Source organism: Morus notabilis, unplaced genomic scaffold (genome assembly GCF_000414095.1).
Source record: "Morus notabilis unplaced genomic scaffold, ASM41409v2 Scaffold63, whole genome shotgun sequence".
Classification (NCBI taxonomy): Eukaryota; Viridiplantae; Streptophyta; class Magnoliopsida; order Rosales; family Moraceae; genus Morus; species Morus notabilis.
In genome coordinates, this window is record NW_010365950.1 from 339882 (window position 1) to 353423 (window position 13542).

General features: G+C 33.1%; 1 protein-coding gene across 1 annotated transcript; it reads left to right on the forward strand.

Annotated features, from left to right (window-relative positions):
- Nucleotides 1-9478: 9478 nt before the first annotated feature.
- LOC21404590 (voltage-gated hydrogen channel 1) lies at nucleotides 9479-10560 on the forward strand. Its single transcript, XM_010108923.2, has one exon. The coding sequence runs from the start codon at nucleotides 9727-9729 to the stop codon at nucleotides 10549-10551; it is 825 nt and encodes a 274-aa protein (XP_010107225.2). The 5' UTR covers nucleotides 9479-9726; the 3' UTR covers nucleotides 10552-10560.
- Nucleotides 10561-13542: the final 2982 nt, after the last annotated feature.

Sequence of the window (13542 nt, forward strand, 5' to 3'; positions counted from 1 at the left end):
TAAAGAAGTAAATAAATAATTCTCTTAATGGTTGATTTGGTACTTCAATCAGTAACGAGCTCGTACTCATGAATTTGTTATATGAATATACTATTCATTAGGGAATCAATGATACTCAAGGATAAAAATGTATTTAGAGAGGTTAACGGATTTCACTTGGCTCTAATTATGAATTATTTATGGAGGATTGATCTATATGTAATGGTTATATCAAATGGACACTTCAAAGTTTGGAAGTAAATTATATCTATAATTACGAGAGTATAATTTTAAGTTTATAGTGTAGTAACTTTAGAATTAATAGAATTAATTAATTAATTAAAGAGTTTGATTAATTATTAATTTTATTAGAGCTCAAAATTATAGGTCTATGAGTCCCCGTGTCGTCATTGTAAATCTACAAGATACTAAGGACAAAATGAGAATTTTTAGGATTATTGAATTCTAAGTAAAACACTCAAAAATAATTAATTGAGAATTAATTAAATATTAAATAATGTGATTATTTAATTTAAATTTTAGAACACACTTGTGATGAAGATCACAAGTGTCACACACCCAACACTGTTAGAATCCCTTTGGGATTCAGTTGCTTGCTCTCTAAGTTATCTAGTTGACTTATTTGATAAGTTATTCAATTGGAATTCAAATTGAATGTAAGTTTGACTTTAATTTGATTTTGAATTTTCAGTTAAAATTAGACAACTGGATAAAGGAGAAATTTTATCTCCTCCTTATTTACAGCTAGAGAGAGTGGAAATTGTTGTAAAATTAAATGGACATTTTATTTGATTTTAAATAGGATTTAGAATTGTTATTTTCTAAAACTTTATCTTAAGAAATAAGATAGAGTTTCTCTAAGACTTTGAGAGGTACTCTATAAATAAGAGGTAGCAGAAAATTGGAGAATGTAATTTTTTAGCATCCAAGTGTTGGTGTGGCCGAATTTTACTGTGTGAAAAAGAGAAGAAAAGTTCTTCATTCCAAGTTCCACGTCGCACATGTGTTGATGTTTGTGAAAGACTTGAGTATTTTGAGTGTAAATCCTATTTTGTTTAAGGTGTGCCCACACATACATTCTTCGTAGATTTAAGGACTTGGCAAGGAAGATTCAGGTATTCCAAATAAGCTCAGAGCAATGATTATTCGTGGTCAAAAAACTCAAGTTATCATCATAATCGGTCGCTAGGTATAATTCATAGTCTAATTGTAATTGGTGTACAATAATATATGCTATAGAGTGTTTCAAAAGTTTTATGAAAATATTTTGTTATACACGATCTGTAGATACACGCTTCCGCATAGAAAATCGTTTTCAAAATAAACAATTTTTCATTTAAAAATAAATTATGTACTTATTATATTAAAATTAATCATAACTAAATATTTTATAAAAATAGAATAGTACGATAATAAATTAAATAGTATAATTATTTAAATATAAAAATAAATTATCAAAATTGAAATAAAATTAAAAATTAAAAATTAAAGTATTAAAGTATTAAAAATTGACATATATTATTAATTTTAATAAACAAAATAAAGTACATATTTATTGTGTTAAAGTTAACAATAATTAAGTTAATTATAGGAATTGTCTTCCGTAAGACACCTAGGAAGGTGCGGATTAGTTAGGGTGCGTTTAGTAGATGGATCCAGAATTTTGATTCTGGATCCTAGTTCAGAATCATTGTTTATTTATAGTGATTATAAATCATGATTCAGAATCAATGTTTAGTTTGGATGATTCTGAATCTGATGTGATATTTTAAATTAGCTCAAATCATGATTTTAAAACTACAATCCCTTTTGATTTAAGGTGATTCAAATCTCTAATTCTGAATCATAGTTTCATAATCATGATTTGAACCCAAAATTATGAATCATGATTAGAATCACTCTAATTTAAATCATCGTACCAAACGAACCCTTAGTCTGACAGCCTACGTAAACAACTGTTCATTAAAAAAATGAGGTAAATGACTTTAATGAATAACAAAATGATCGGTATTTTCTTTAAAAAAAAAAAAAAAAAAAAAAAAAAACGCATAGGAACAATCAGAAGCTTTTTAATCTTTGAGTTTCTCGTGGTAAGAAGAACGGTTTTGATAATAGTGGTGCACCGAAATAAAAATAGACATGCCCAAATAAAATGGTGTTTGCTCGGAATAGTGAATGAGAGAGGACAAAAAACAGAGCAACCAAAAATCAGTTTTTTTTTTTTTTTTCCTTTCAAATTTGGAAGATTAAAAGAAGAAGAAGGAGAAGAAGACGACGTTGGTTTTTTACAGAACAATGATTTACGTTGAGGTTAGTTCACCAAAATGCTCACTGAAAATCAATCACAATAATTTTTTCTTTAAAAGAAATATAAACAGAGTGATGGAAATTTTCTCTCTTTTAATCCAAATCTTAAATGTTCTTTAGAAACTCAAATGGAAAAAAGAAAATCTCTGTTGAAAAAACGGTAACGAGTAGCGCATCGAAATTTTAAAATTTTTAATTTAATACTAAAATCAACTTAAAATATATTCATGTTGCTATATAATATAAATATTAAAGTCTAAATCATATCTTTAGAAAATTTAGAAACAACACGTCTAACAGATTAAATTGTTACAAACAGCAACAAAAAGTATCTCTTCTTTGTTATTCTCATTTCTACGTTCTGAGTGTGAGGGGACATACGTCATTCAATCTCCCCTTAGTATATATTGAACTTCTTCCAACCACAAGAGAGTCAAAGAAAAATTTTGAAATTTGATCAGTTTTTCCTCTCAAGAACCCTTACCAATAGCTCATAAAAAGTCTATTATGTGATCTAATTAATAATGAGACTTATTAGGTTATTTATAGAGTTTAAGAAGTCATGTCCGCTGAACAACTACACTAGCTCGCTTCCTCGCGTGCTTTCTCAAAGCGTTGCTAGCTGAACGGCCGAACAACTAGCTTTAGGCTTACTCGTAGCGTTGCTAGCTTGATGGCTTGCTTTCTTAAAACAACTAGCTAGTGCTAGTTTTCCTTCTCGCTTGACCGCTGCGTGAATAGAACGATAGGTGACGAACTTTCCATAAGAGTACCTTTCTATCTTCAGACTCTAAGAGCTAGAAGGAGAGGACTCCCACTCGCAATCCTATTCCGGGATAAAAGATCGCACATCAGAATCCCAAACTGGAAGACCGACCCACTCTAAGCGGGATCAATCTGATTCGCGTTAAAGCTCCCCTGCCCGTCTACCACGTGGCCTTACGAAGGCTAGGCCCCTTCTTCTTGCCTTTCACTTGTCGCCTTAAGCTTCCTGCGGTTTTTTTATTATTAAAAATTTAAATAGCAGCAAGACAAAAACAGGATGCAAAAAACCTAAAGCTCTTCTTTTTTTTTAGTTCCTCCCGCTTACATACCCGGCTCAACATTCTTGGAAAACAATCGAATCGAGGGTCCGGAGGAGAATTGGCCATTCAATCTTGTAAACTAATCGAGACCGAAATTGGAAAAAGAGATACGAACGGAGAGGAATAACCAATCGATGATTCCTACAATAATTAGGTCTCCCAAAGCCTAATTCACGCAATTAATTGCATTAAGTCGGTTTAACCACGATAATAGACACAATCGGTCGACCGGTTCCAGAGCCTTTATAAACCCATCAATCCACCGGTTCCAACGAAACCGGCACAAAAAGTTACGTTCCGGTTGACCAGCCTCCATCATAGGTCGACCGATACTATTCTGATTTCCAATTTTCTCAGTTTATTTAATACGGGAAACTTGCACAAAACCTCATTTTTAATTTAGATAACCCAATGTAGAAGTTACCTGATTAAAACGATCATGTAATAGCTTTCCCATATTAAATAAAACCTAAAATAATAATTGAACCAATTTATTTTGAATTGATTCAACAAGTAATTTAATTAATAAATTACTCCTGAATTAATCACCGATCTCACAATTGACTTTTAAACTTTTAGTAAGAATAACATAAGTTTCTAATGTGTAGGAAATATGCCGTATCGTTACAGAAAAGTATATGAGCTAATAAAATGACCTGATTGACATATATAGATTAAGTTCCTATAATCACAGCAGCACTTGTTCACGGACAAGTTCATCACATGATTATAAACTCTAGTGATATTCCACTAAAATGCTAGAATTGCACTCTCGTCAATGACTTATTATATTAATATATCATCCCCATATGATATTCATACTCGACTTGAAATCAAGTTCCGTTTTATCTTTCTAATTATATTTATCTTATGTTTCATTATTAATTTGATAACTCTATAAAATAAAGTTATTTCCTCTCGCGTTTAAATTGATTTTGTTCTCAAGAATTTTTTGTTATTTGATTTGATTTTTAATTTAGTTTCATTTTATTTTAATTTAGTTTATTTTGTTTTGATTTTTTTTAGTTTTCTCTCTTAACTATTTTTTTTTCTCCTCATTTGTGTAAATAAATTAGGCGTGGAGTGCAATTTGGAGTTTATTTGGAATTAAAAAGACGAAAATAAGAAATAAATGAAAGTTGATCCGGAATTGCTTTCCCCACACGTAGAGCTGCTACAAGTGGCTACTCTCAATACTAGCCGTCAGATCAGCTCCTTGGATTAACCAGATCGCAAGTGCGCGTCTTCTCCCATCTCTGGAGCGTCGAAATGCTCCAGCAAGCCAAGGTGGCATCCTCAGCAGGGTGTCTGTTTTTATGCGCCGCGCCCCATGGAGATTAGCGTGCACCCGGTTCTTCTCCAAAAGTACGACGCCACAAGTCTTCTACTTCCTTCCGCTATTCATTCGCGCCACGTGTCCTTGACTTTGTCAGCAGCACTAAAGCTGATATGCCTTTCTTTTACGCGTGATTTGGGAGGATTTATAAAGCCGTTTTTGGGTAATTTTACGTTTGAAATTCGTTTTAAAATAATTTTATTTTTTATATGAAAATAAAAATAAAAATATATTTAATTTTAAATAAAAATTATTTTTAAAAATATATTAAGTAGTTTTATTAAGAGATTATTTTTAATATAAAAAAATTTATTAATATCTTTTTTTTTTTATGTTCGAGAGAGGAAAAAACGAAAATAAAAAATAAAAAATAACTAAAAATTATTTTTTATTTTTTTCTTATTTTACACTAAACTAAAAAATCGTTTTTATTTTTATTTTTTATTATTATTGTGTCAAATGTCATTTTTATTTTTTTTTTATCAAAAAACATAAAAAATAAAAATGAAAACAATTCTAAACACGATGAGTAATTAATTTGCATGAATGGTTCCTAATTTGTAATAGTTTGGTTTTTAATTTTTTTAATTTATAAAATGAACCCTAATTATCACGTAGCCCATGTACCCTTAATTACAGTGAGGTATATGTGTAAAAACACGTGTTGCTGGAATCGGGGCTGAGAGCTGAAATCCGGCATTAAAGCTTTTAAAGCTTTGCTTCGTTTAGTAGTAGTTCTGCAACTGCAAGACAAAACCCAGATAAGGTTCTAAAAAATTTTCATTATTGAAATCTTCTACTAGGTATTCTCTGATCTGCATGTATCAAGTTTCTTCTTTTGTGTTTTATCTCAGTCTCTTTCTGGGTTTTTCTTTCATGAACTAAAGAAAAACAAAAACTTTTTCTTCTGAGCCAATTTATTATCATTTTTTGGTATAAGATTTAAGTTGTTTTCAAACTCTAGCTTTGATGCATCTTTCACTATGGAAGCCCACATCTCACTGCGCTGCTCTTCTGATGGACAAAAAGAGTAGCAGCAGAAGAGGCAAAGACAGCTCGGATTCTGCCACAGAGACGACGATGAAAAACCAGTCAATTCTCTGAAAACTCCAAGAGAACAAGCTGAGGGAAACTCTAGAGGAAGCATCCGAAGATGGGTCTCTCTCCAAATCGCAAGACGTCGAGTCTTCTGAGACCTCCATGGCCAACCAGGAGGAGGCCCTTAGAAGGTCACGATCACTCGCCTCAAGGCCCAAAAAGAGTTCCTGTTAGCGTTTATGTTCTTAAGAATAAATGTAACAATGTTCTTTGAGATATTTTAACTATTAATAAAGATTGATTTATTTCATATATTCATGTATTGTCCTCTTTATATTCATATTAGTTGAATATATGATAAGTAAACTGAAAGTCTTAGACTGTCATTCTAAATTTTTAAGTCATACATGTAACAAGAAGAATATGCGGAAGACAAGAATCTAAAGATGATAGTCTAAGTCATATGATCTACAATCGAGGGAATAAAGTTAGGCGCTTTATTCATGTTAAGATTGTTATGTTGTCTACTTCCTAACATAGACGGCTTGTCTTGGTCGTTGGAGGTGAGACTCTATGGATAGAGATATTGATATAGTTTATAGTGATGAAATCTATATTGGGTCAAACCAAAGTTGAATTGTTTTAATTAATAATTCTGTTTGTATAAAACAATTCACTTTTGACGAATTATATGTGATCATCTTAATCTTGAGATGGATAATGAACCTGTATACTTGACTTGTATCCTTTGATGTACCAAAGAGAGACATCCTGACATTATGTATAGGTACGCTTACCGGTACATTGGGGGTATGACTCGTGTATGCGTAGATTCATTATTCATAGATAGTGAAATCCATAATTCCTATAAAGAGTCAATGATATCCTCTTATGCATTATCTGTGGATTGGAAAATACGAGCGCTCGGCCATTAACCTACTCTGTGTTATCTAATGGTTTACTATTTGTAATGGTACGAATAGTGATTTTCTGATGGAGTGGTAATGGAACATAAGATAAATGTAATCGGGAAGGTAAAACGGAACATAACCTCAAATCGATTATGGATATCCTATGGGGATGATACACTAATACATTGAGTGATTAACGAGAGCTATTTAGAGTTGTGTAAATGTGCTATATAAATTGAGAGTGCAGCTCTAGGCTTCTAGTGGAGTAGCGCTAGAGTTTTATAATCATCAGATATACTTGTTGGTTTACAAGTAGCGTTATGATTATAAGACCTTGATTTATATATGTCCATCGGGTCCTTTGTTAGCTCACATAATTTCCTGTAATGATACGGTGTATTTCCTACATATTGGTAACTTGTGTTATTTTCGTAAAAGAGGTTCAAAGTTAATATGAGATTGGTTAATTAATTCATGAGTGATTTATCAGATGAATTAATTGATAAATTAATTCTAGATAAATTGGTTGAATTAATGTTTCGGGTTGTTTAGTTCATAAGTAATTTATCGGGTGAATTAATTGTTAAATTAATTCTAGATAAATTATATTGAGAAGACTATTATATGACTGTTTTGATTAGGCAACTCATCTATTGGATCGCTTGAATTAAGACTGAGGCTCCATGCAAGTTTCCTGTATTGAAAAACTAGGAAAACAATTTTCCCCTGTTCAGACAGGTCGACTAGACCGGTCGATCGGTTCATGAAGGACAGGTTGACCGGTGAGTTATAATGTCTCTGTCACCAGTCGACCGGTTGTAACGTGTAGCGCATGCTGACGTGGTGAAACTGACTCTGTAAGTTAGATAAACTTTGAGAAACCTAATTGTTACGGAAATATGACTTCCTAAACACTATAAATAACTCAGTAAGTCATATTATTCATTAGATCACTTGAGAGACTTTTTGGGGGCTATTGGCAAAAGATTCCTAAGAGCAAAATTATTTAATTCTCAAAAATGATTTTTCCTTTGGCTCTCTTGTGGTTGGAAGGAGTTCAAGAGTACCAAGAGGAGATTGAACGATGTGTGCCCATCCGCACTCTGATCCTGGAAACGAGAATAGCAAAGAAGACCATTTGGTTGAGGCTCTTACGGTTGTTGTTTGGAACGCTTTGATCTGTCAGATGTCCTGTTTCATAAATCTCTAAAGGTATGATTTAGATCTTTAGTATTTATGTTATATAGCATCATAAACATGTTCTTGGTTGGCTTTGGCATTGATTTAAATTTTTTTTAAAATTTCGCTGCTCACTCGATGCCGTATCTTCCAATAGTTCCTCTACGCCACCATCCTCGCCGCCGACCGCACTTTCAACCCCAAAGACGCCCTCCCTGACCTGCATGAATCCTTCTCCAAGTTCCTCACTATATATGAACCCAAAGTACCAGTACTCTGAAAAGATTGATCAGCTGAGGATGAATGAGTATTCTCGCTTGTCTCCAAAGGTATGGGTTGATTATTGTGGATTTGGGCTTTTTTCGCTGAGTTGAAAAGATTGATTAAGGGCATTTTCATCTTCTCAGCAAAAACATGGGTCACGTGATATTTCACGTGCACTATACCATTACTTTTTGGACAGTGTTTGACAGAAAGGATGACATTGCACCCTTTTAAATAGGTTGGGGTTTGTTTCATAAAAAAAAAAAGGTTGGGGACCAAACTGTCACCTTTTCAAAAAGGTTGGGGACCATTAGTACAAATTACCATTTAACAAATACCCCTTAAAATGGTACCATTAAGAATTTTTAAGTCTCAACATTGGCCTATTGAATTTTGCCCCTTTGGAGTAAGTAATTTGATAGATAATTATCTATAATTTGACAAATTACGCTTGTGGCGGCGGGTCTCCATTTATCGGAGCTGGGTCTCCATTTATCGAAGCTGGGTCTCCGATCATCGGTGGCGGGCGTAATTTGATTGATTACTATATATAATTTGACTGATTATTATCAAAAGGGTAGAACTCCAGAATGATGTGTTTAAGGGTCAGTTTTTGCAATTTTTGAGCCGAATTTCAAAAAAGACCCCTACGAGTTTTAAGTCTCGTTAATTTCACCGATTCGAATCACAACTCCATAGTTTGTTATAGTATTTTTTATCATAAAAATTTAAATATAAGTTTTTGTGCTAGAGTGTTTACTCACAACTCAAGGTCAACTAACGAAGGAGTATAAGTGTAATTATATTAAAAAATTAATTCATAAATACACATCAACAATAAGATATCTTACCACCAAAAGCTCCAACAAAACAAAAAATTTCAAAAAGAATTTGTCAAGGATGTTCTAAAATTTTTGGACGGTTGTTGTCATGTTGTGTTTTTGACTGTCGTTAAAAGTACATAAAAATTAAAAATTATAAAAATGCCTTTTTTGATGAAAATATGATAATTCAAAACAACGTGAACCGATAGAGTATTTATTCTTCCTTCCTACACTATCAATATTCTCAAATTTGTTTTCTAATTTACCTACATTTTTAATATACCCTTTTATGTTTTCTTGTTCAAGAAATGAAACTGTTCTTTTTTTTTTTTTTTTTTTTTTTTTTTTCAAATTTTTTAAGTATCAATATTGTATAATTTTAGGCTCCTCAAAAGGAAAAAAAAAAGTGTTCTAGGTCCTCGCATATGAACATCTCAATATATACCATATTGATCGTGTATCAAACATTAACTTAAAATTGTTTAGAATTTGATACACCCTAATTGTACACTTACCAAAAGTAATAAAGCCGAAGAAGAAAAACAAAACAAGAAAAAACAAGATTTGTTCATAATTTGTTAAGTCATCTGGCGGTTTCACAACTTGAAGAAATAAAGTGCACGCAATCAAGTAAAGCTGCTTGTCGATACTTAACGGAACCTCAACGCTGATTGCTGACGACAAAAACAAGAGCAAATATGTCTTTCAACGTGACCCCAAAGTTTGTTCAACTCAAACTAACTTGTATTCCAAGCGCTTTTTCATATCTAAATTTACCTTAAATGCAACAAATCAGCAACTTAACATATCGTAAACTTGTCAGCAAAATGAACAAAAACAAACCTTCACTTGATCTCAACGGTTCTTCTTCGTCTCATCAGATTATCCAACTATCACAAGAGCCTTCTCGTATTGTTATCGAATCTGTCGAATTTTCCATACAAAATCTCCTCAAGAACTGGCAGAGAAGGAGAAAATGGAAGCTCTTCTTTAATAACATTCCCAACAACCAAAACCACCTTATTACCATATCACCATGGAGAACCAAACTAGTCGATTTCCTAGAATCCAAACAAATCCGAGCCATCGTCATCTCACTCATTATCCTCGACCTAATCCTCACAACCCTAGAACTCACTTCCGCCTTGCTTTCCTGCCAACCAATCAAGAACCGCCACAATAGTATTACACAAAAACAACAAACGTGGTATCACTGGCTCGGAATCGCCATCCTCAGCCTCCTTTTAGCGAAGATTGTAGCGTTGGCCGTGGGGCTTGGCGGTGGGGCGTTCCTGCGGCGGCCAGTTCTTGTTGTGGACGCTGCGGTGGTGGCGGCGGCGCTGGTGTTAGAAGGCTTTTTAGAGAGGAAAGGGGGAGGGCTGTTGGTTGTGGTGAGCCTGTGGCGTGTGGTTAGAGTTGTGGAGGGCGCATTTGAGCTAAGCGATGATGTCATTGAAGCGCAGATTGAAGGAATTGTTAGACAGTTTGAGGTGTTAAGGGAAGAGAATAAGATGCTTTTGCAAATCATTGGCGAAAAAGATGAGGTTATAGAGAAGCTTCAACAAGATTTGGATCGTTGTAGGGAAGACTTTTGCAGTTCCATATAGCTTGCTTTTCCTAAGAAGAAAAGTGGACTAGAAAAGTTTATCGTTCAATATATATACATACACGCACACACACACACATATATATACACACACATGATAAATTGATATAGTATTTTTTGGCTTTTTAAGGATTTGGTGAAACAGAATCTGGACCATACTTTCATCAACTAGCATCCACAGAGTCTAAAGTCACATCAACTCAAATTATATCTAGTTGGCCGATGGGAGGCATAATTTCAACATCACAACCGACAATAAGAATCAATCCTTAAATAGCCTTATTAGGTAGTCCTTCAACACGGTTCCGCCACCATACCGACACCACCTGTTGCATAAATTAGTGGTATTTATGTCTCATGATCAGCTATGTATATATATATATATATATATATTGAGTTTTCAGAATGATAGTTATGCAAGCCGTTAAATGCACAAGTACATACGTAATTTGAGATGCTAATTTAAAACGTTAAGATGAATAATTCAGCAAGTCGTATATCGTGCTATTATTAAGATTAGCTATAATATTACATAAGCAAATATAAAACAAAGCCGTCAGTGAAGTCTAAAAACTTTTACAAGTGAGTAAATCAAACACCGTAGCCTTTAAATATGTATTTGACAAGTCCACATCACAAGAAGAAAACAGTATGAGACATGTCGTCAATGCTGGGCTTTCCAAGTAGCCGAGACATTAACATTCCTGCCACTCTTGGCAGCTGTTGGGGTCCGCCCCATTTGTGGGCCGGAACAAATAATGGGGCTATAAGCCCAAATGCCAATAATGAAAAAAAAAAAAAAAAAAAAAGGGGAAAGAAGCTTGCTCTGGCAAGCTTAACTCAAGTGCAGCGTTAACAAAAGAAATTAGGGCTGCCGTGAGTAGAAATCAGGGAACCAGTGAAAGAGAAGGGAAGAAAAAAAGAGAGGAAGAAAAAAGGGGTAAGGTTTTCATATTAGTGTAAGACGATCGGCTGCTAAAACGTTGTCAGTTTCGGCTTAAATTTGACATGGAGAATCCTTGCGGCGAGCTCTTCTCATCTACCGGTCTTAATTTCTCATTTAGCCTCTCTATCGTACTCTTTTGAGAACTCCTAATTTGGTGAGACTTAAGTCTTTCTTTAGTGTTATTGTTGTTATCCATCTTTGATGATGATATCTATATTGTTGGTGAGCTAATAATAGTGTTTCTTGATAATATTATTATTGTGAGCCTCTAGTTTGTATCTAGAGAGAAACTTTATAATCTCATTGTCGATATAGTGGAAGTTTTAAGTGGCTTACGGGTCCCGTGATTTTTACTCTCAATTTAATGGATTTTTCACGTTAAAAATTGGTCTCTTATTTGCGCTTAGTTAATTTAACTAGTTGTTCTTTTGGTTGATTAGTTTTGTTGGCATTTATTTGAGATCCAATTTTAGTACACAAAGATGAAAAGTTTTATTCTGCAATTATTAGTAATAGTTTTCCTAACAACATCTCCTGAAGCAAAAGATTCAAGCTCGGTCATTTCTTCCGGTGTCAATTTCACAGACAGGGCTCCAATATTCTGGTTAAAATTCTCAAGTTTGGTGTTAAAATTCAAACACTAATCATATTCTGTACACTTCTGTACTGCGCTAAATTTCTCAACAATAATCATATTCCAACCTAAGCTCAATTTTTTTTCTTTTTTTATATTGCAACAAATGGAGAGGTCTCAGATGTGGTCATACGGCAGGTAACACACGGTGAATAATCAAGTCCCCCCCCCCCCCCCCCCCCACCCCCCCCCCCAAAGCTTAAGAAAGTATATAAGTAAATTTTTAATTATAAAAATTAATAGGTCATAATTTGTCAAGTTATGGTTCATAACTAGATAAGTTATGGACAAATTTGTCAAGTTATAGTTTATAGCCAGCTAAATTATGGACAAAAACCGTGAATAACTTGTCAAGTTATGGTTCATAACTACACAAGTTATGGACGAAAACAATAATTTGACCTATTTATTAACTTAGGTAAACTATTGGCCTATTAATTTTAATTCATCTCAAATTTTAGCTTATTTTCCTCTTTCTTCCTTTAAAGTTCTGCTCATATAAGTAAATACAATGAAAACTAAGGATGTGTACTTTAAGAGAGTTAACCTCATTTATGGTCATCAAAATCAGGGGTGAATGCAATTTTTTTACTACTACTACATTATTTTTCTCATAAAAATCTTAAAATTTCTCATTTAGAAAGATTTTACAATTTCTGTCATTTTTCTGTTTATGAAATCTATTCTCTCCTTAAAAGAGAGAATAAGTTTCTCTCGTAATCGTTACTCCTTGTTTGTTTCTTTTTAAACTTTTTTTAAATTTTCTTTTCATTTCTTCTTTTTCGTCCCTTATCTTTTTTTCATGCATTTTTAATCTTTGATTTTAATATATTTTTAAATATATCTCCTTTAAATACTTTTTTATGTTTATTTAAAATATTACTTTTTCTAATTACCCTATTAAAATAATTTATTCTTAAATGTGTCCGTACATTAACATCTTTTATGAGTAATCCTCATACATTACAGCTTAGTTGTGAAACATTTCACATTAGTTTTTTTTCTTAATTTTTTTTGGTAATTTTTCTCTGGTTCAAATCTTTTTTTTCACTTTTGTCTTTCTTTTTTTTTTCTTTTTTTTAACGATTTATATAATTTTTATTTTAAATGAGTAACGCGCGCATTCACAAATTTAACTAGTATAATCTAAAGGGGAAAACCACTACAACAAATATGCCCATTTGCGACGACATTTTTTACGATGACATTTGTCGTCGCAAAAAGTAGACTATTTGCGACGACATGTCGTCGCAAATAACTCCCGTTTAAAAAAAATCCACATGTCGTCGGTAATAAATTATTTGTCGTCGCAAATAATTTTACCGCGCAAATTTCGATGGCGCGGATTTTTGGCGCGAATGTAACCCACGTTTTACCGACGACAATTGGCCATATTTGCGACGACTTGTCGT

Coding starts and splice junctions, on each gene's coding strand:
- LOC21404590 (XM_010108923.2), top strand. CDS start 9,727: ATGCAACAAATCAGCAACTTAACATATCGTAAACTTGTCAGCAAAATG.